At 40.0% G+C, this 24,374-nt stretch overlaps 1 protein-coding gene across 9 annotated transcripts in view; it reads right to left on the reverse strand.

Moving 5' to 3' along the window:
• Positions 1-5,543: 5,543 nt before the first annotated feature.
• The window catches only part of ppm1ba (protein phosphatase, Mg2+/Mn2+ dependent, 1Ba), a 109,995-nt gene continuing 91,164 nt past the window's right edge, over positions 5,544-24,374 (reverse strand). The window contains exons 6-7 of one of the 9 annotated variants that reach the window (XM_078405008.1): positions 18,715-18,768; positions 5,544-7,451 (exon numbers count right to left, since the gene is read on the reverse strand). In XM_078405008.1, the coding sequence (XP_078261134.1) occupies positions 7,422-7,451; positions 18,715-18,768 (84 nt within the window). In that variant the 3' untranslated portion in view covers positions 5,544-7,421. The other 8 variants (XM_078405005.1, XM_078405004.1, XM_078405007.1 and 5 more) reach the window with 8 other exon arrangements.

Here is a 24,374-nt window from a genome sequence, read left to right on the forward strand (position 1 = left end):
AGAAACGGTCTCCTCTGGCTTCCAAGGCCATTGAATCTATTTTGCCATACTCATTTGCATGAAGCTCTACTGGAACCTTTCAAATTACCTTAGCCAAATCTAAGGAAACGGATCCAACTTCCCCAATTTCTCTATACGATGGAAGACCCTGAACCCGAGCAACATAATCGTAAATCACCTCTACACTTTCCCAAAATTTAATCCAACACCATTGTCAAAAATCACAGATCCTTTATTTAAAATCACAAACTTGCTCTGCTGCTTTCAGCTAATTGAATTAAATCCAAAAACCATCCCTGGTTGTAGCTCGTAATGTGCAGGAAGGAACTGCAGATGCTGGTTTACACCGAAGATAAGACACATAGAAAATAGGTGCAGTACACCATTTGGCCCTTCGAGCCAGCACTGCCATTCAATATGATCATGGCTGATCATCCAAAAATCAATACCCCGATCTGGCTTTTTTCCCATATCCCTTGATTCCTTTATCCCTAAGAGCTAAATCTAACTCTCTCTTGAAAACATCCAGTGAATTGGCCTCCACTGCTTTCTGTGGCAGAATTCCACAGATTCACAACTCTGGATGAATGGCCTACCCCCATTCTTAAACTGTGACGGCTGGTTCTGGACTCCCCAACATCGGGACCATTTTTCCTGTATCTACCCTGTCCAATCCTCGAAGAACTTTATATGTTTCTGTAAGATCCCCTCTCATCCTTCTAAATTCCAGTGAATAAAAGCCCAGTCAACCCATTCTTTCATCATACATCAGTCCCGCCATCCTGGGAAATAACCCGGTGAACCTATGCTGCACTCCCTCAATAGCAAGAATGTCCTTCCTCAAATTAGAACAAAATTGCACACAATACTCCAGGTGCAGTCTCACAAGGGCCCTGTACAACTACAGTAGTTGTTCCTTGCTCCTAAACTCAAATCTTCTCGCAATGAAGGCCAAACATGCCATTGGCTTCACTGCCTGCTTACTTTGTGACTGATGTACAAGCACACCCAGGTTTCGTTGCACCTCCCTTCTCCCAATCTGACACCATTCAGATAATAATCTGCATTCCTGTTCTTGCCACCAAAGTGGATAATCTCACATTTATCCACATTATACTGCATCCGCCAGGTGAAAGTCGGTGGCTGTAAATGGCCCACAAACTCACCTCCCACGCCCTTGGAAAATGCCCTGGTTCCATCGGAAGCTCAGAAAGCAGGAGCTTGGCACATGGAAATGGAGAGACAGCTGCTCGAGTTGATGAATGGCGCATTTGAAGTGGTTGTAGTCATTTTGGTAGGCAGCCACTGGAGGCTCTGCAGCAGTCACGTGAGGGAGCACATTGGTCGCAGCCTGCGGCAGCTGCACAACGCAGCAGTGGAAGGAACAATGCATTGCACTGGGCCATGCGGGCCCCTACCTCATCCATCCAGTGCGAGCAGGTTTTAAAATGCAAAATAAGTAATTGCATATCTCATTAGGCAGAGATGAGACTTTTCAGAGCTTGAGACATGGAAGATGCAAGATGGTGCCAGAACATGGCAACTATTCATTGCTGTTCCAGGAAATTATCTACTTACAATTTTTCATTCTTTTTGTCGTGTATGAGTGTACTAATGTATAGTATGATTTGACCTGATTGAACACAGTATCTTGGAACACATGACAATGATAAACGTTGACCATAAATTCCTCAGCTGCAATTGTAGAATTTAAATTCAAAGAATTAAACTGTTGTGGATTTTTTTTAAATTGCAAAAATCCATTTGCCTAAATCATGTCCTTCAAGGAATCCTACCATCCTTACCTAGTCTGGGATGAACACAAATCCACCTGCATGGTAAATTCCATCAATTCAGGGATAATTAATGAATAGAGACAGAGTGATAGTGTGGAAACAGGCCCTTCGGCCCAACTTGCCCACATCGGCCAACATGTCCCATCTACACTAGTCCCACCTACCTGTGATTGGTCCATATCCCTCCAAACCTGTCCTATCCATATACCTATCTAACTGTTTCTGAAACATTGGGATAGCCCCAGCCCCAACTACCTCCTCTGGCAGTGTGTACCACTCTTTGTGTGGGAAAAAGTTACCCCTCAGATTCCTATTAAATCTTTTCCCCTTCACCTTGAACCTATGTCCTCTGGTCCTCGATTCAGCTACTCTGTGCAAGAGTCTATGCCTCTGCCCGATCTATTCCTCTCATTATTTTATACACCTCTATAAGATCACACTTCATCCCCCTGCGCTCCAGGGAATAGAGTCCCAGCCTACTCCGCCTCGCCCTATAGCTCAGACCCTCTCATCCTGGCAACATTCTCGTAAACATAGCTGCCAGCAAATCTGTACACTGAACAGCTGTGTCCTATGTGATCAGGTGGCCTACGATATCATCTAGTTATATCTATCAGGAGGCACTCACTTGACAAGAATACATTTTTAGAAAGTGCAAATTTTGGCAACATGGCAATTGTAAGAAAACCCCAAAATAGTGCATCAAGATTAATTAGGTCAACAATATCCTCTTTACCATTCAGAGTGGTGCACAAATTCGAAGATAAGTGCCAAGAAACAGGAAAAACACCTGGGATAAATTAGACTTCAAAGTTCTGCTCTCTCACAAACAATGAGTCACAAGCACATTTTGTGTTCCGTATCAATGGTCCAACTTTGAACCTACCCTTATCAAAACAATACTAGAGATGTCATCTGCAACATGGAATTTATCCCTGACTACTCATCCATGCTCTCAATTGGATGTCTGGAGCTCCAATGAAGACAATAATACCTGGACAGTTTAGTTTAGAGATGCAGCGCATAAACAGGCCCTTCGGCCCACCGAGTCCACACAGACTAGCGATCCCCGCATATTAACACTATCCTACATACACGAGGGACAATTTACACATACACCTAGCCAATTAACCTACAAACCTATACGTCTTTGGAGTGTGGGAGGAAACCGAAGATCTCGGAAAAAACCCACGCGGTCACGGTGAGAAAGTACAAACTCCACACAGACAGCAACCTTAGTCGGGATCGAACCTAGGTCTCCAGCAAAGCAAGTGCTGTAAGGCAGCAACTCTACTGCTGCGCCACTGTGGCCGCCCCAGTGTAGTTGGCTTACAATATTATCACCCACAGGATCCACTGTGGTTACATAAAATCTAATGATGCATTTCAACTACATACAAGGCTCCCTAGAATTATTATAATGAATGCCACTTTCGGATTAAATCATATTGACATATGTACAATCACTATTTCGTTAAAAAAAACAAATTCTCCAGCTAAAACCCATACACGTGTACCAATCCTACATACAACCACTTCAACTCAGTGCAAGATGAATAACTACAGCTCTAGCAGCATCATTCATGAAGGTTCATCAAATTTTGAAAAATTAAGAATTTGTAGCTCAAGATGCTATTTTCCAATTTTTCACCAGTCCCTTTTTCCAAGGATAATCGTGATTTTTATTTACAATTTCATCATTGGTCAGGAACCAAGTAATATACCATTCTGCAGGACCCACAAGTTTGTACTTGTAATGATACTCTTTTACATGGATAATTTGTTTTCTGAGATCACTGCCCTGTCATTCAACCTCTATAATTACCTGTGAATGATTCAATCATATGGCATTTGTTGTAACAATTGGTAAATTTTGCTCAATTGATGGTATCTGCATGGAACTCTTATTTTTTTTCTCTTTGATTTGGACACTTTGATTGGGGGCCAACATTTATAATGTACTGTCTGAGAAGGAAGTATAATTCTATGGAAATAGAAATATGTGGTGTCAGCAATATGTGGTCCAAAGTACATATTGGTGTTAAATATGTCTGGTTTAAATAGTTACCGGGATGAGGGGTGGAATGTATCGTTGGGAAACAAAGTCTTTAAAGATGCTCCAAGACAATGGTACTTAACATTGAACGGAATTTCTGCTCATTGAGTACTACAGTTAGGACAACGATACAAACCATTTAGAGAAAGTGGAGAGGTCAAGAGAGATGGAGGAGATAGAAATGACATGTCTGCATATATCTGAAATTTGCCAGCACTTTATGATAATAGTGCCAAAGGATTTGATTCAAATAAGAAATAGAACGAGACAATTATCGATTCTAAGAGGTAAAAGGTGCCATAACGAAATAGCACTTTCAATGGGTGTGGAATGGCAAATTCAAGAATCATTTTCATTTCCCATGTCACAAAAGCCCACATTACACCATCGAAGCAAAGATAGATCTAAAACTGGACATGATGTGGAGGGAATGCAAGTGCAATTGTACATGCGAAGGACAGCCATTCTAAAGTAAAAGGGAACACTGATTCACCCCCTTCCCTGAAACGGAATATTGTACACACTAGCATGAAGCTTTGTTCATAATGTGATAACCAATAACAATCTCCAATCAATTTAAAGAAATAAAGTTCTATGGTTAATACTTGAAATTGCAAGGTGAGAAGGGAGAGTCCTGACTCAGTGGGCCGAAAGGCCTGTTTCCACACTGTATCTCTAAGCTGAACTAAGAAAAAATAATGAAGCAATTAAATAGAGAATTGACAACTTGTAACTTAATGCTTTGGATTTTTGGTTTGCCATTTATCCTGAATCCAAAATCTACCACAATATTGGACAACATTCGATAAATTATTTTCAAGATGTTAATTGTGCAACAGAGATAAGAAATTAGTTACCTTGAGACTTCAGTAATAGAACATTATGTTGTTCCTGATTTATGGATTATTTCCAAAATATCTCAACTTGCTCACTGGACTAACAAGCACTCAGTATTATCTAAGTTTCCATTTCAGGAATCAATTCTTTCTCTTAGTGGGCCTTTTTTTTGTATATCCTTTTGGAACAATATTTGAAACTTTGTATTATATTTACCAAACATATTAAGAATGCTCTATTGTACATAGCAGGAATGTTCCAGTTCTTAGTGCCAATGACTGGAGATATATCACTGAAGTGAATGTATTAGATATATAATTGAAGTAAACGTAAAATCCATGAATATTCATTGCTCGATATCTCTTAAGCATGAAGGAAAGTTACATACTCATATTGATGATCTGTAGGGACAATGCATCTTCCATTCTAAAAGGAGAGAATTTTTTTTAACACAATATCAACTAATATGTACATATTGTTAAGAAATCCATATTTAAGAATTATTACATTATTCTACATCATTATTAGAGAAAAATAACCAAACAAATTTACCATGCTTGTGATGTATGTTGTGGGCACGATTCCATCATTTAACACAAATCCTTTATGTTTTATATGACTTCAATTAATGGGGTGCTGAATGTATCCCAACTGGATTAAAATTGACCTTTAAAATTGTAAATGTGAAAATTATTTTAACTGTTTTCTTAAACTTGTAGCAGTGACATATCGACGGGTCACATGGATAAGAGGCTCAAGGTAATTACAGGAACCAGATTTTCTCTATGATATTGGAGTCCAAAATATGACAGGATTTAATCTCAGGCAGCATGTACATGATACAAATGGTAAATACAAAAGTCATAATGCATTTAGCAATCCTTTATTGAAGATAACAAGGTGGTTATGATCACTGTATTGTATGAAACATCACAAATATCATACAGGGAATATACTATAGTCAGTACAGGGAAGGACCAGAGTCGATAGTCCGTGGACAGTAAGAAACCACTTGGACACTCGCCATCCCTAAAACAACCCCATAATCTCAACAAAGGGTCAAAACACATGTTAACATCATCTTCTTCAGGACATTTTATTGTTGTAGCTAAAATCTAGTGAATAAATAAAAACACGGGCAATAATCATACTCTCTAGGCCAAGAATCATACCTACACAATGAACTAAATGATTGGGGCAGCTGGTTGTAGGCACCTGTATTCAAAGGGTGTACGGTAACAGGCAGCTTTCCAGCATAAGGACTTAATGAGGGGGAGAAAAAACAAAGTTAGAGAAATACAAATGAATTCCATTGTATACAAATCCAATCAGCAACACTCATCAGTATGTGTCAATCACAATTAACGGCATTTCGCAACTGTACACCATTAACCGACTAGCTGACTCATTTAAATCTTACAAGGCATCCATAACATGTGTTTTGTGTACAAGTGGATACATTCATTGCTCTCTCTGCCCTCAGATGCTGCTCAAATCCCCTTCCCCTCAATCATTAGCTTAAACCAAACTTTAGTACATGCACAGCTCAAACTTACTCAGTAAAATTGTGTTATTGCAGAAAATATAAATCAAACCAAGAATCTTCAAGTACCTTAAAAGATAGCCACTCTGTACCATGCCCATTCCACAATGAATGAAAAGAAAAAATCACTGAACAAAATTAAGAAACGTATTTTGTAAAGCTTAAATTCACAATAGAATATTTTAAATTGCGTTTATAAATCTATGTGATCTCTAGTTTTATAATTGTTAATGCAAACAATTTTCTTTTGCAAAACTATACCCCAGTTTACACAAGGCTGTGTCTTTATTTCTGCTGCAAATCAATGATACTAATAGAAAACCACATGTAGAACAAAATCACAATTTACAATATTGTGTGAGAAAGGCAAATTTTATAGCGATATTTTCAACTTCTGCATTAATGAGTGGGATGTCTGAGGCAAATGACAATTGACAATGAAGCATAAATTAATCTATTCAGTTTTGTCCAAAGGTTCTGCTTATAGCAAGAGCTTATAATCTACACATGCTTTAAAATCATAAGGGAACTTTACCATACATTTGCTATATTTATTGCCAAATGCAATGTTATCTTCAAGCAAGCAGTAGACAACATATACTGCATATCGGACAGCTGAGAAAACTGAGTATTTGGTAGTACAGCAGAAATTGAAATGAAGAATTACATGAAATAAATTTCTACAGCATTCTGCTTACTGCATGTTCCCTCTGGGCCTGAGATAGGTGCAGAAGCTCTCAACCTTGAACCTTGCAATCAAGTAACGCCTTATACAGCAATTTGTACATGCTCATGTCCGGCGAGTTAGATTCAAATGAACACTACTCTGTGCATCTTCCAAATTAAACTAGAAATCCATGCACCTCAGATACTTTTACCACATCTGCTACAGCATTACCATTCCATTAGGCAACAAGTTGGGTACAGATGCAATCAGTAAGTCTGAGGCAATCAACAAAATACTGTTTTACAGGAAGATGCACAGGAGTGGCAATATTAGAATATGCAAAAAAAAGAACAAATGGTGTATAATTCTAACAATCAAGTTCCTCCTGCCCTTCTGACAAAATGACTTTAAAAGAAGATCCTTTGGATTTTTAATTTCCCTTGTAGTAAATAAAAGGTGTGTGAACGAAGGTTTCTTCCATATTTCAAACCAGGAATTTCTTAGCGATTCTAGCCTATTTAACTACCAGGGGTCTTCAAGATCTGCGGAACCCTGTGAGAAACAAAACAATACTATTACACTTGCATTCTCCACCATGTGCATAGACGTTTTGCAAATGCCTTGTAAATTTCAAATATAAAATGGAAAGTGCAGAGGCATTGTATTACTTTAAGAAACTGGAACTAGTGAGCATAAAGCAAAAGAAGTTGCCTTAATAATACATATACAGCAGCAAAAGTCTACCAGCAGGACATATTACATTCTTGTTTGGGAAGGGTTGGAGTTCGTGGAAAGAGGACCACCAGATCATTCAAGAAATATTAACAAGCAACAATTCAAATATTTTTTAAACATATTTTGCAAATATAAATCTTGACATTAAGTATCAATTTGATTGCACAAAATAACCTTCCACATAATCATATTTTGGAAAGGAAGTGAAGAGATTTCTGAAAAGAGAATTGTTTTATATTCAAAATGTTAATCCAATCTAAATTTAGGACCATATATTGAAACTTGGATGTCTTTGTTCTTCGTTAATCTACAATGTTTTGCATCTCAGGTGAAAACATTAACATGAGTGCAAGATAAGGAAAACCGAATCTGTTTCAGAAAACAGAAAATATGAGATAGTCACTCAGCAACAAAATAAAACTTAATATGAGGTTACACGATATTTGATAAATTTTCTGTATTGCAATTTAAAATTTTGCTCAGAAAAATAGAAAAAAACTATTAATTTTCAATGTAACTAAATTTTCGGCTCATTCTTCAAGACAATTATGGAGAGATTTTAAATTTTCAATGAAGACATTAGCCTTTTGGAGCAAGTGTGATCAAGCTTGTTTATTGAATATTTGATGAGCTGCTCGTTCATATAACAGAACCGAATATTGTAAATATAAAATATACAATTATGTACTTTGATCATCGTCTCTATTGAATATTTTCTCTGCATATTCTGTGAAATAATAAGGCCATTTAGAAAAGTTGTTTTGTGCAGAATAGTTCAAACTCAGCAGTACAATTAAAGCTCAAGTTTTAGGTTGAATTTTGTTGAGCAAATTTTAAAAAAATCAGAAATTCACGCAAAAATCTGAGAACAGAAAAAAAATCCAAATGTATTCCCAATCTATCATTAGCATACACACGAGTGTGCAAATGCCAAACACTTTAGAAATAATGCTGGAGTAACTCAGCTGGTCAGGCAGCATCTCTGGAGAAAATGGATAGGTGACGTTTTGGGTCAGGACTCTTCTTTAGACTGGAAATAACGCTGGTTTTATAATATATTGACACGCAAAATCTTTCTCTAACACCAGCAGTGCACTCTTATATTTTTCTTAGATCAATTCTAGTCTGCATAATTTTAAAATATGCCACAACTTCAGCACAACTAACCCAGTACCAAGCTAAATGATATGAGTGGAAATGCCCCATATTTTTTTGTGGGAATCGGTACATTGCATTTATTGCTCTGTAAGGATCCTCAAAACCAAAGATGTTTATGTAATCAAATTTATCTTCTTAACAAAGATTTGCTTTATTTGTAAAGCAGGGAGCAGAAATTATGATACATTAAACATTAGTACAAGTATTATAAGCATTTGCAAAATGGTGCATTTGATTAAGAGTTTAGAACGATGATGCGTTGAAATATTCATTTATAATTTTCTGCAGTGTTAAATGTTCAGGTGCAGATGTAATGTAATATCTAGACAAGCCACTTACCAAACGTAAAACACAACCAGCTGGTTTCACGTTTTATTTTATAATCATTTATTGTTGTGAAAAAAGTAAATCCAAATTAACTTGTAATGAGCAAGTTAAACAATGGTCCAGACATACTGTAAAGCTTTATTGGACATTAACACACAAATCTCTCTCACTGAATACTGCAAAAGGAACATACTATGAGGAACAGTTCACAAATAACTAATATTTATGCTAAAGCATGGTGGATTGATCAATGTCATAAACATCTTTTTAAAATCATGCATTTACTACATTTACAATTTTACAACAAAAATTAATGCGTTCTCGATAGATTTTAAAAATCAATGGTTACTGCAAAGACTATTATGATGACCGAACAACAAAAAGCTAAATTACAAGCACAAAACACAATAAAAACATGCAATGGAGATCAGAAACTCATGCAGTGTTACAAATTATAACAAAGTGGATACACAATGCTGGAAGCATGAGCTCTTAAGGCATTTCTCATTTATTACTACATCTTCATCAGTTCAGTTTACATCCTTAGGGCGATTCTCCTCATCTGCTTGCAACCTGGTCTCTGATTCTCTAGCAGGCATAACTGCAGTAGAAACAGCTTGTTCGGTAGTACTTGCTTCCCCCAGGATCTGAGCTAGCCTGTAATTAGCCAGCATCTCCTCCATTAGGTGACGGTAGTTCCCCCTATGATTAATTCTCAATTGTCTGAGTGTCTCGAGCAATTTACCCGGTCTTGCTCCCCCTTCATCTGCTCCAGTAGGATCCTTTTCAAGATTTAATACCCCAGTATGAGTAAACAGCCTATGATAATTTTTTGGACTATCAAACACATAACATAATCAATTCTTTAAAGTGCTCTACTGTTAATAAATATGTATTCAAATCATATTTCTGACTGCCTTTGAAGGTACACCTGTGCAATATAAAGACAAGCTAATTCTATTATTGCAAATGCAGCAGAATAAGTAAAAATTGAATCTTAAAGTCCTGCATTGTTGTGCCCTTCGAATATCTGAATAACTTCCAAAAGATACCAACCAAGATCAATAAGAGACTGACATACATAAAATGATTGTATATTAACATATGAAATAACTTGAAACAATTATAAACTTATTCAACAATGTTGAAAACGTTTCCACAAAAAATCTAATTTAAAATGCAATCTTAGCAGGATTCAGTCTGGAACTAAAATTAAATTTACCTTGATATCTTTGCTCAGCTATAACCTTTTCAAATTCTGTCCAATTTAAAATGTATTTTTACCAACATATTGTGCAGATGTTTCCAAAGACAACCTGAGCGAATTTGGGCATTATACCAAACTTGAGCCACAGTAATGTACTGCACACAGTTTTAATTACCGTATTATATGAAGGAAATGATGACACAAGAGAGGGCAATGGGATTTAGAATGAAGTTGCAGGACTGAAAAACATTCATCATGAAACACTGGCAAGAGTGGTGTTTTCTTTGGTGCGGATGCAGCTAATGGTAGATTTAATTGACATATAAAATCATGAAAGGCTCTGTTTGGGTGCATTGGAACATATTGCCTCAGTAATCCATAACTGAAGGGGAGATGCACACAAGGTTACTGGTAGAATAATTAGAATATTTAAGGAATTAAACTTTAATCTAGAGCTGGTTGCTGCCTGGGACTCAATGCATGAATGTGTGTGTGATGTAAACCCTCAGCACACATGGTCTTAGATAACCTCTGATGTCAGCTGAAGAGCTTAATGGATTGTAGTTTCTTAGCCAGCAAGGATATAATGAGCCAAATGACCTTGAATTTAAGGTGGCTTAATCGTTAGAACCATTGATTACAATTTTCCTTGGATGCAAGTATTGATGGGGAACTGGGGAGCGACAAAAGTTAAAAAAAGTGAGTTTGAATAAATTGAGCAGATATTTCATGTTGGTGGTGGGAATGCTTTTAAAACATTGATCCAGTCACAGGAAGAAAATGGGCCATTTAAGGCAAGCCAGCACAGACTTGTTGAGGGCAAACTATGTTTAACAAAATTAGTCATAGTCTTAGAGTGTAAACAGGCCCCTCCACCCAATTTGGCCACACTGGCCAACATGTCCCATCTACAGTAGTCCCACCGGCCTGCATTTAGCCCATATCCCTCTAAGCCTATCCTACCCATATACTTGTCTAAATGTTTCTTAAAAGTTGCAATAGTACCTGGCCTCAACTACCTCCTCCAGCAGCTACCATCTTTTGTGTGAAAAAGTTACTCCTCAGGTTCCTATTAAACCTTTCCCTCATCACCTTAAACCTATGTCCACTGGTTCTCGATTCCCCTACTCTGGGCAAGGGACTCTGCGTTTACCCAATCAATTCCTCTCATGATTTTGTGCAACTTTATAAGATCACCCCTCATCCTCCTGCACTTCAAGGAATAGAGTCCTAGCCTGCCCAACCTCTCCCTTTAGCTTAGGCCCTTGAGTCCTGGCAACATCCTCATGAATCTTCTCTGCACCCTTTCCAGCTTGACATCTTTCCTCTAACATGGTGCCCAAATCTGAACACAATACTCTAAATGCGGCCTCATTAAACATCTTATATAACTGCAACGTTACTTCCCAACTTTGATACTCAATGCTCTGACTGATGAAAGAAGGCCAAGGAGCCAAAAGCCTTTTTGACCACCCTACCTGCCTGTGATGCCACTTTCAACAAATTATGTACCTGTACTCCTGGATCCCTCTGCTCCACAACACTCCCCAGAGCCCTATTGTTTACTGTGTAGGTTCTGCCCATGTTAGTGCTCCCAAACTGCAACATCTCACATATCTCTGTATTAAATTCCATCAATTATTTTTCAACCTGCCTGCCCAACAGTTCAAGATTCTGCTGCAATTTTTGATAATCATCTTCACTATCTACAATACCACCCAATTTTGTGTCATCTACAAACTTGCTAACCACGCCATGTATGTTCTTATCCAAATCATTGATATAGATGACAAACAGCAATGGGACGAGCACCAAAAGACAATTCCAATAGTTTTACATAGCTCCACTTGAGCACATCCTTGATGTTGATCACGTTAGTCTCCAGATTTATTTTTAGCCCATCTGCATCATGGAAGTAATAGTGAACTACAACAATGTTATGTTAGACTTGCAATACCTGCATACAAAAATAAAATGTAACATTTGCATAATTAACTCTGGTTCCCAATAATTATTACATCTATAAGCAATCTAAATTTAATTTTTATGGTGTTGGTGCAACACATAACTAATAACCCCAAAAAACAATATATCAGCCAGTTAGTATTTTAGGTTAAAATATTATATGGATATTGTTTTAAGATTTTATACAATTTTGGGGAAATATTTCAAGGGTTTTAAAAAATGTTATCCATTTTTAAATCTAGATCCATTTCCTATAATTTCAAGTGCAAAAGACAATTTCAATACATACAATTTAAATTTCTTAGTGATATACACTCTCACAGATCAGAAGCTGGTGGATAATGTATTGTTTTTATTGTTTACTTATGAAACAGTGGGACTCGCTCATAAAAGTTTCACCGTTGCTTCTTTTAATAAGCATTGTGACATCAAAAGGCAATTAACATATGTAAATATTGTCCAATCCTTTATCTGCAGATATTTGGGTTTAAGGGGAATGCAGATGTGGCAAACTGCAGTTTGATTGGGAAATAAAAGAGTAATAGCCAAACATTATCATTGGACAAAACTCACTGTAATCCTAACCATTATTAAACAATTGTAAAACTGTGTGCAGAAATAAATGTTGATCATTGTGAGCCATTTATTCCCTTAATAACCACGATGATAGATGTTTGCAAAACAAATATACTGTTAAGAAAATGCAAGTGAAGTACATTTACCTGTAATACAAGGAGTTTCTGATGGGCATGGCTAAAACAGCACATCATAACAATATTCATGGCTTGTCATCAGTTTCCACTGGATAACACTGACATATGCAAATGTTTGGAAAACCAATCCTTGGGGAATCCTAGTGAACTTTTTAATATACAAGTTTACATGTCCAGCCAAATTATTATGCTCATCAAAATTATGAAAGGCAGGATTAGAAACAAAGGAGTTTTCACTTAACTGGCACTGAATCAGGTATAGATGTGAACTAAAGTTACTTAATTGGGAAAAAAATATGCACCAACCAAAGTTTGGAAAGAACACTTAATAGTTGCCTTGTTGGAATTGTCAGTTCCTGGAATTGCTTCTAAATTAGCTGGTCAGTTCAACACATTTTGTTCCAAATACAAGACTGTTTTTTTGCTGAGAACCAATTCATTTTGTATTCCTCAAATCGAATTGTACTAGTTATTTTCTCTTTAAAACATATTTCCTTTGAACAACTATTGATCATAATTACAATGCCCTCCATAATGTTTGGGACAAAGACCCATCATTTATTTATTTGCCTCCTTACTCCACAATTTGAGATTTGTAATAGAAAAAAATCACATGCGGTTAAAGTGCACATTGTCAGATTTTATTAAAGGGTATTTTTATACATTTTGGTTTCACCAGGTAGAAATTACAGCTGCGTTTATACATAGACCTCCTTACCCCCCCCCCCCCCCCCCCCCCACATTTCAGGGCACCATAATGTTTGGGACACATGGCTTCACAAGTGTTTGTAATTGCTCAGGTGTGTTTAAATGCCTCCTTAATGCAAACATAAGAGAGCTCTCAGCACCTAGTCTTTCCTCCAGTCTTTCCATTACCTTTGGAAACTTTTATTGCTGTTTATCAACATGAGGACAAAAGTTGTGCCAATGAAAGTCAAATAAGCCATTATGAGACCGAGAAACAAAAATAAAACTGTTAGAGACATCAGTCAAACCTTACGCTTACCAAAATGAATTGTTTGGAACATCATTAAGAAGAAAGAGAGCACTGGTGAGCTTACCAATCGCAAAGGGACTGGCAGGCCAAGGAAGACCTCCACAGCTCATGACAGAAGGATTCTCTCTATAATAAAGAAAAATCCCCAAACACCTGTCCGACAGATCTGAAACACTCTTTAGGTGTGGATTTGTCAATGACCACTATCCGCAGAAGACTTCATGAACAGAAATACAGAGACGACACTGCAAGATGCAAACCACTGGTTAGCCACAAAAATAGGATGGCCAGGTTACAGTTTGCCAAGAAGTACTTAAAAGAGCATCTACAGTTCTGGAAAAAGGTCTTGTGGACAGATGAGACAAAGATTAACTTATATCAAGAGTGATAGCAAAGCAAAGTATGAAGGAGAGAAGGAACTGCCCAAGATCCAAAGCATACCACCTCGTCTGTGAAACACGGTAGTGGGGGTGTTATGGCCTGGGCATGTATGGCTGCTGAAAGTACTGGCTCACTTATCTTCATTGATGATACAACTGCTGATGGTAGTAGCATAATGAATTTTGAAGTGTATAGACATATCCTATCTGCTCAAGTACAAACAAATGCCTCAAAACTCATTGGCTAGCGATTCGAACAAGACAATGATCCCAAACATGCTGCCAAAGGAACAAAGTTTTTCAAAGCTAAAAAAATGGTAAATTCTTAAGTGGCCAAGTCAATCACCCGATCTGAACACAATTGAGCATGCCTTTTATATGCTGAAGAGAAAACGGAAGAGGATTAGCCCCAAAAACAAGCATAAGCTAAAGATGACTGCAATACAGGCCTGGCAGAACATCACCGGGGAAGACACCCAGCAACTGGTGATGTCCATGAAGCGCAGACTTCAAGCAGTCATTGCATGCAAAGGATATGCAACAAAATAGAAACATAACTACTTTCATTTACATGACATTGCTGTGTCCCAAACATTATGGTGTCCTGAAATGGGGGGACAATGTATAAATACTGCTGTAATTTCTACACGGTGAAACCAAAATGTATAAAAACAGCCTTTATTAAAATCTGACAATATGCACTTTAACCACATGTGATTTTTTTCTATTACAAATCTCAAATTTGTGGAGTACAGAGGCAAATAAATAAATGATGGGTCTTTGTCCCAAACATTATGGAGGGCACTGCACTTCCATGTATGCTTAATCTATGCTGGTAAACTTTATTATACTTTAAGCTTTGATCATTGAAAGTTCAGAGGGAAAGTATAAATATAAAGGCAAAAAGGGTATGTGAAAAAAGTGGGCAAATCTAGAAAGGAATGCAATCATCTTCTGAAGACGTAATTAGTAAAGATGCAGTAAGAGAAGTGAGCCCAATCAGGGAATATAAAAGATTTAGTTATGGAAGCGGACTGCCAGTGATGCATCCTCGTTAGCTGAGGGGTGTAAGGGGGGAAACTGCTGAAGTACCGGTCATTAACCTTCTAAGCATCAGCATATGCTGGATGACTGGAAAATTACAAATGTTACATAATTAAATAAAGGGTGCAAGATTAAATTAAGCAACCACAATTTAACCTAAGAGATGGGGAAACCTTTATTTCTTGCAAATGAGAAACATAATTAGCAATAATCAAATGCAAAAAAAATGCAGATGCTGGAAATTTGAAAAAAGAATAAAAACACTGAAAGTACTCAATTAACCAGATAGCATCCGAGGGGAGTGACACATAGTTAATACCTCAGTTTTATGACATAATTAGAACCACATAAAATTAGGTAATCTGGAACAGATTAATATCTAGAGGAGGGCGGCAAAAACAGCACAACATAACAATATCCTGTCAGCAGTTTCCACAGGATAACACTGACAGATGTGCTGTTTTAGCCATCCTCTGGAGAACGTGGTGCTGGATGTAATGGGTGTACTAGGGTTAATAACTCCCCAGGGCCAGAAGAAATCTATCCCACAAAGCTCTGCGATGTAAGAGAGAAGGGATCTAGGACATTGCCAGGGATTTCTGCATCCTTGTTAAATATGTCCGGGCAAGTGGGATTAGTGTGGTCTGAAAGGCTGTACAACTCTATGACTCTAAGCATGTTTTAAACAGGTGTGGCACTAATAAAGTGAAGATCTGTAGCACAGAACAAACTGCTGAAGGAAGTCAGCAGGTCAGACAGCATCTCTGAAGCTGCAGAAATAACTGACCTTTCGCAGTAGACTCTGATCTGGACTGAGTATAGAAAGGAAATAGCTAACTTAAGGCACATTCCATGAAAGACTAAATAATGGAAATGGTGGTAATGGATGAATGAGGGCAAAGGGTCTCATGATCCTCCATTTACATCTTCATGAGACAGATGATCTGAATCTTGTTAGCATACACTCTTCATTAAATGAGTAACAGCAAATAAAATTAAACATTATTCAAATATATTTGAATACCTACTACTTCAGAGCAAACAATGATGTTTGGGAGTTGGGGCAAGAAGAATTTTTGGTCAATAATGAGATGATGATGAATGGCCTGAGATAAACTCCTGTTGCAATGTCTTCAGGCCACAATTTATTTTTAATTAGGTCAATCACCTCTCATTATCTCTAAGAGGTGAATTCAGCTACTTGAAATATCAACTGCATTTCTCTCTCCACAGATGATACCTGATCTATTTAAATATTTCCAACATTAGGTTTTCTACTTTAGCGCCAGGGAACTATATTTGCGCTTTATAAATAGACCAAGCTTGCTACAGAAAGGTACATGTTCTATTTCACAGCTCGAACCTTGTTCATCATTGGTACTTGTTGTTACATGTACCTAGAAACAGTGACGTTCCTTTTTTGCATATAATTAAAAAATATTAACCTTCCATTTTGAAACTAATGAATGATAATTATTCTGCACACAACCAGAATACAATCAGAAATTGAGAAATTACAAAAGAAAGTAAAGTGAAGAAAACAAAGTCCATTAGAAATTATAGCTATTGTTTAATCTGGCATATATTGATTTCTTGGATCTTTTTAAATGGGCCAAAAAATAAAGCATGACAAATGCAAAGTGCATCATATGCGTGTATATTGGTGAGTCCACCTATACTATGGGTTGCTACAAGAACTGCATTCAGCTTGCCACACTGCCTCAAGTGTCATACGCTTCTCAATGCCCGTAAACCTGGCTTTTCCAGTCATACTTTAAAATGGATGCCGCCACTCCTGCTGTCGGACCAAATCTCCAAACCCGCTGTTTCAATTGTGACCTAATGGACTTGCCCGTACAGGTGATGAAAACAAACCACAGGTAATGGTACAAATTTCAAAATTTACCTTTCAAACTCTTCAAACCTTGAAATCTGAGTAGCAAATTTTGCCATTCTGCAATAAGCAGCATCAAATGATGAAGGTTTAGCATACACCATACACATACAGGCCATACTTTATGCAGAAGATGCTGGGGATTTTTCAAGAAAGATATTTTCCTAAAACTGAAGTTTGCAAAAGTGGGAAAAAAATGTGGGACACAGGGAGGAGCCAGCGCTGCCCTCGCAGCTGCGGCTTGCCTGCAGTCCATTGTCTTTTGTGTTTTTTGTTGTTTTTGTCTTAATTGTAGTTTAAATATGATGTAGTGTTTGCGGTTGTGTGTTATGTGGGGGGGGGGTGGGAACTGTAACATTGTCTCTCCCAAACGAAGACCCAACCTTTGTTTCTGTGTCGTGTCTCCGTTCCCGCTGCGGCCTACCATCGGCCATGCACCTGAAGCTGGCGGCCTCCGGCTAGGACCACCTGGGCTCTGGTTCGCAGAGCCCGCGGCCCGGACTCACCACCTACGGCGCTGGCTGCCTTCGGAGGCTGTGGTGGCGCTGCGGCTCGTCTCCGGAGGCTTCGGTGCGGGCCGCATGGACGTCGGAAGCCCGCAGGCCCCTGGATGGGGGCCGACATCGGGAGCTCCGGCAGCGGCAGCGTCTTCGCCCGCCCCGAATCGCGGGGCTTGGGTCGGCCCGCCGCGGACCTTTCACCGTCCGGCGCGGCCTGAAATAGGCTGCGGGATTTTCTCCGCCCGGCGGGGCTTCAATGTCGGGAGTCCCGACGTGGCAACTCCAACAGCCTTGACCGCAGGAGAAGACAGCAGGGAAGAGAAAAAGACATTCTGGCCTTCCATCACAGTGAGGAGGTGACTGGAGGAGACTCACTGTGATGGATGTTTCTTTTGTTTGGTGTTGGTTTATGATTGTATGTGTTATTGCATTTTTATTGATTATTCTTATTGGTCTTATTGTTGAACTGCGGGTAATTTTTCATTTCACTGCACATTTATGTGTATGTGACAAATAAATTGACTATTGACTATTGATTTATTTACGCCAGATTTTATAGTAAACAACAGAAGTGAAAAATAAGATTTAAAAGCACTATTAAAACATTGCTAAGAATCTAAAGGCTAATAACCAGCTAATAACTTTTTTTTTGTCCAGTAAAATGATAAATTTGATTGTTATGAATTGTAAAAAAAACAACCTTTTTGCGTAAGCAGCAACTTACTTTATTTCCAGAATTCATTGAAAAAACTGAACACTGGCAGGAAGGAGTTATATTAATATTTAAGTCTCAAATTAAAGAAGAATATGCATGCTCAAAGAATCAGAGTCACATAGAGCAGAAATTAGCCATTTGGCCCACCATGTTAACCATCATGTTTCTATCCATATCTACCTTGTCAGCACATGGTCTCCAAGCCTTCTTTGCCTTGCCAATTCGAGTGCTGATCTAGATACAGGTAAATGTTGTGAGAATTCCTGCCTCCATCACCCACTCAAGCAGTGTTTCCCAGATTTCAATAACCCTCTCGATGAAAAAAAGGCTCCCTCAGATTCCCTCTCAACCTCTTACATTAAACTCAATAACCTCTAGTTTCAACTCCACCGCTACGAGGAAAACGTTTCCTAATATCCACCATGCCCCTTATACTTATTTACTTGCCCCTCATACTTTTTTATATCTCTGTCAGGTACTCCCTCAGCCTCCTCCATTCAAAGGACAACAAACCTTTTGATATAGTAATGGAGCACTTCCATCAATTCCAGCCTCTAAAACAGGGGTCTCCATCTATGGCCCGCGGGCCAAATTCATCCTGCCACGAGATTTTATCTGGCCCGCAGCAAGCTCTTTGGCGGCGGGGACTGGAGGCAGAAGCTGCCGGCGAAGGTTCACCGGAGAGCAGATCGCCACCGACCCAGAGCCGGGAAAAGGCGAGAGATCGCAGGACCCCCTCGCAAACAACAAACTCAAGGAAACTTCCCTCCACGCCTCCGCTCCCCGTGGGGAGAGAGAGGGGTGGGGGGAAAGAGAGTCGGGGTAGAGGGAGCAGCGGGTGAGAGCGGGAGCGCGGGGAAGGGGAGGGTGTCAGAGGGTCTGGTGAAGGAGCCCCACCACTTGCGGGTAGACAATAGACAATAGACAATAGGTGCAGGAGGAGGCCATTCGGCCCTTCGAGCCAGCACCGCCATTCAATGTGATCATGGCTGATCATTCTCAATCAGTACCCCGTTCCTGCCTTCTCCCCATACCCCCTGACTCCGCTATCCTTAAGAGCTCTATCTAACTCTCTCTTCAAAGCATCCAGAGAATTGGCCTCCACTGCCTTCTGAGGCAGAGAATTCCACAGCTTCACAACTCTGGGTGAAAAAGTTCTTCCTCATCTCCGTTCTAAATGGCCTACCCCTTATTCTTAAATTGTGGCACCTGGTTCGGGACTCCCCCAACATCAGGAACATGTTTCCTGCCTCTAGCCTGTCCAATCCCTTCGTAATCTTATATGCTTCAATAAGATCCCCTCTCATCCTTCTAAACTCCCGAGTACACAAGCCCAGTCGCTCCAGTCTTTCAACGTACGACAGTCCCGCCATTCCGGGAATTAACCTCGTGAACCTATGCTGCACTCCTTCAATAGCAAGAATGTCCTTCAAGTTTGGAGACCAAAACTGCACACAATACTCCAGGTGTGGTCTCACTAGGGCCCTGTACAACTGCAGAAGGATCTCTTTGCACCTATAAACTCCCCTTGTTATGAGGCCAACATTCCATTCTCTTTCTTCCCTGCCTGCTGGACCTGCATGCTTCCTTTCAGTGACTGATGCACTAGGACTCCCAGATCTCGTTGTACGTCCCCTTTTCCTAACTTGACACCATTCAGATAATAATCTGCCTTCCTATTCTTACCACCAAAGTGGATAACCTCACATTTATCCACATTAAACTACATCTGCCATGCATCCGCCCACTCACACAACCAGTCCAAGTCACCCTGCAACCTCATAGCATCTTCCTCACTGTTCACACTACCACCCAGCTTTGTCACCTGCAAATTTGCTAATGTTACTTTTAAATCCCTTCATCCAAATCATTAATGTATATTGTAAATAGCTGTGGTCCCAGCACCGAAACTTGCGGCACCCCACTAGTCACTGCTTGCCATTCTGAAAGGGACCATTTATCCCCACTCTGTTTTCTGTCTGCCAACCAATTTTCTATCCATGTCAGTACCCTACCCCCAATACCATGCTCTAATTTTGCCCACTAATCTCCTATGTGGGACCTTGTCGAAGGCTTTCTGAAAGTCAAGGTGCACTACATCAACTGGCTCTCTGCTATCCATTTTCCTAGTTACATCCTCAAAAAATTCCAGAAGATTAGTCAAGCATGATTTCCCCTTCGTAAATCCATGCAATTTCGTCTTTTATAATTGACTCCAGCATCTTCCCCACCATCCATGTCAGACTAACTGGGCTATAATTTCCTGTTTTCTCTCTCCCTACTTTCTTGAAAATTGGGATAACATTAGCTACCTTCCAATCCACAGGAACTGATCCTGAATCTATAGAACATTGGAAAATGATCGCCAATGTGTCCACGATTTCTAGAGCCACCTCCTTAAGTACCTTGGGATGCAGACCATCAGGCCCTGGGGATTTATCAGCCTTTAGTCCCATCAGTCTACCCAACACCATTTCCTGCCCAATGTGAATCTCCTTCAGTTCCTCCATCACCCTAGGATCTCTGGCCACTAGAACATCTGGGAGATTGTTTACCTTCCTTAGTGAAGACAGATCCAAAGTACTGGTTCAACTCGTCTGCCATTTCCTTGTTCCCCATAATAAATTCACCTGCTTCTGTCTTCAAGGGACCCACATTTGCCTTAACTATTTTTTTCCTCTTCACGTACCTAAAGAAGCTTTTACTATCCTCCTTTATATTATTGGCTAGCTTACCCTCGTACCTCATCTTTTCTCCCCGTATTGCCTTTTTAGTTATCTTTTGCTGCTCTTTAAAAGAGTCCCAATCCTCTGGCTTTCCACTCTTCTTTGCTATGTTATACTTCTTCTCTTTTATTTTTATACTGTCCTTGACTTCCCTTGTCAGCCACGGGCGCCTCTTACTCCCCTTAGAATCTTTCCTCCTCTTTGGGATAAATTGATCCTGCAACTTCTGCATTATTCCCAGGAATACCTGCCATTGCTGTTCCACCGTCTTCCCTGCTAAGGCCTCCTTCCAGTCAAATCTTGCCGGATCCTCCCTCGTCTCTGTAATCCCCTTTGCTATTGTGATACCGACACTTCCGATTTTCCCTTCTCCCTCTCAAATTGTAGAGTAAAACTTATCATATTGTGATCACTGCCTCCTAATGGCTCTTTAACCTTGAGTTCCCTTATCAAATCAGGTTCATTACACAACACTAAATCCAGAATTGCCTTCTCCCTGGTTGGCTCCAGTACAAGCCGTTCTAAGAATCCATCTCGGAGGCACTCCACGAACTCCCTTTCCTGGAGTCCAGTACCAACCTGATTTTCCCAGTCTATCTGCATGTTGAAATCTCCCATAACCACATTACTTTTGCGACATGCCAATTTTAACTCTTGATTCAACTTGCACCCTATGTCCAGGCTACAGTTTGGGGGCCTGTAGATAACTCCCAAAAGGGTCTTTTTACCCTTACAATTCCTCAGTTCTATCCATACTGATTCTACATCTCCTGATTCTATGTCACCCCTTGCAAGGGACTGGATGTCATTCCTTACCAACAGAGTGACCCCACCCCCTCTGCACAACTATCTGTCTTTTCGATAGGTCGTATACCCCCAAGTATTCTGCTCCCAGCCCTGGTTCTCTTGTAGCCATGTCTCTGTAATTCCCACAACATCATACTTGCCAATGTCTAACTGAGCCTCAAGCTCATCCACTTTATTTTTTATACTTCACGCATTCAAATACAACACTTTAACTTCGGTATTCACCTCCTCTCTCATACTCCATGGTCACCATTGGCCCTGACCTTACTCTCTTATCCCATCTTGAACTTTCCTTCCCATTTATTCGGGAGTCTTTTGCAATTTTTCCTGTATTCGCTTCCCCTTTAACTCCATCTTTATGCTCCCAATTTGTCAACCCCCCCCCCCCCAATTAAATAAGAACAAACACAAGTGAAACTTCCCTCCTCGCCGCTGCTGCTCACCCCGGTGATGCGGGGCTTCTGAACAACAACTACAATTGTGTTTTGTTCTTATTTTGCTGCGTTAGAGGGAGACGGGGCCGGGGAAGAGAGTGGAGGAGCGGCGCAAATCTCGCCACTCCTCCTCACAGAAACGTTTGGAGGCCCCTGCTCTAAAACAACCTGGATCTACTACAATTTGCTTACCACCACAGAAGATGTCATCTCTATGGCCTTGCATTCATTACAAAAAAACTCTGGAAAACAAGGACACCTACATCATACTCTTATTTATTGACAATATCTCCACCTTCAACACCATCATTCCAATCAAACTCATCTCCAAATTCCTGGACTGAGAACTTAGCACTTGACTTCCTACCCATACACTATAATCAGCAAGGGGAGGACAAAACATCCTCCATGAAAATTCTCAATGCCACTGCCCCAGAAGGCTATTCACCCTCTTACTGTACTCATTATACACTTACAACAGTGCGTCCAAATTCTGCTATAGCTCTTTTTAGACGTGGCGTAGACGGAGGAATTAGGAGTAGGGAATACAGTCCGTCGCCCAATTCCTCCGTCTACGCTGTATCTGTGCCCCAGATGAGGTGTTCCATACCAGGACATCCGAGATGTCCTCATTCTTCTGGGAAAGGGGGTTGTCCTCTTTTATCATAGATGAGGCCCTCACACTAATCACCACGGTATCCCACAGCTCCGCTCTTGCTCCCCTTCCCCCAGTTACAACAAATATCCCTCGACCTCACCTTTCACCCCATCAGCAATAATCAACACATAACCCTCCAACATTTTCGCCACCTCCAACGGGATCCCATCACTAGCCACATCCTATGTCCACCCCTTTCCACAGAGAAAGTTTCCTGGTTAACATCCCTTCCCACCCAAACCACCCTATCCCCAGGTACTTTACCCTGTAACCGCAGGAGAAGCAACACCTGTCCCTATGCCTCCTCCCTCGACTTTGGACAAGTTCCCCGACAGTCCTTTCAGGTGAGACAGAGGTTCATTTGCACCTTCTCCAACCTTATCTACTGTATCCGCTGTTCCAGGTGTGAACTCCTATATATTGGCGAGACCAAGCACAGGCTCAGCGATTGTTTCACTGAACACCTCAGCCTGCCTAGACCAAAGCAATCTCCTGGTTGCTAAACACTTTAACGCAAATTGGAGGAACAGCATCTCATATTTCACTTGGGCAGCTTACAACCCAGCGGTATGAATATTGATTTCTCTAACTTCGTAACCCTTGCTTTCCCCCTCTCCGTCCCTCCCCCACCTTAGTTCTCCCTTTCCTCCAGATTTATTTTACTAATTGTTTGCCCCGTTGTCACCTTCCCCCAAGCCAACAATGAACCATTCTACATTTCCTTGAGCATCGTCTGCTTTGATCTGTCGTTTTCACACATTACCTTTCCACACCTCTAGTCTCCCTCTCCCCAACCTTTGGTCTGAAGGAGGGTCTCGACCCGAAACGTCACACATTCCTTTGATCCAGAGATGCTGCCTGTCGCACTGAGTTACTCCAGCATTTTGTGTCTATCTTCAGTATAAACCAGCATCTGCAGTTCCTTCCTACCCACGAATGGACCTCTTGTACACTGAGGATGTAGTCCTGACCTCCCAATCTACTTCATTGTGACCCTTGCACTTTTTAATCTACATTTATCTCTGGAGCTTTGACATGAAATTCTACATTTTGTTACATTTTTATTTTTGCACTACCTTTTGTATTCATGTATGGTATGATTTACCTGGATAGTACACAAAACAAAGTCTTTCACTGTATCTCAGTAGATGTGACAATATTAAACCAATATTAACACCACACCCAGCCTATCGAACAAAAATGCTCCATCCCAGC

This window comes from Rhinoraja longicauda, chromosome 9, assembly GCF_053455715.1.
Source record: "Rhinoraja longicauda isolate Sanriku21f chromosome 9, sRhiLon1.1, whole genome shotgun sequence".
Classification (NCBI taxonomy): Eukaryota; Metazoa; Chordata; class Chondrichthyes; order Rajiformes; family Arhynchobatidae; genus Rhinoraja; species Rhinoraja longicauda.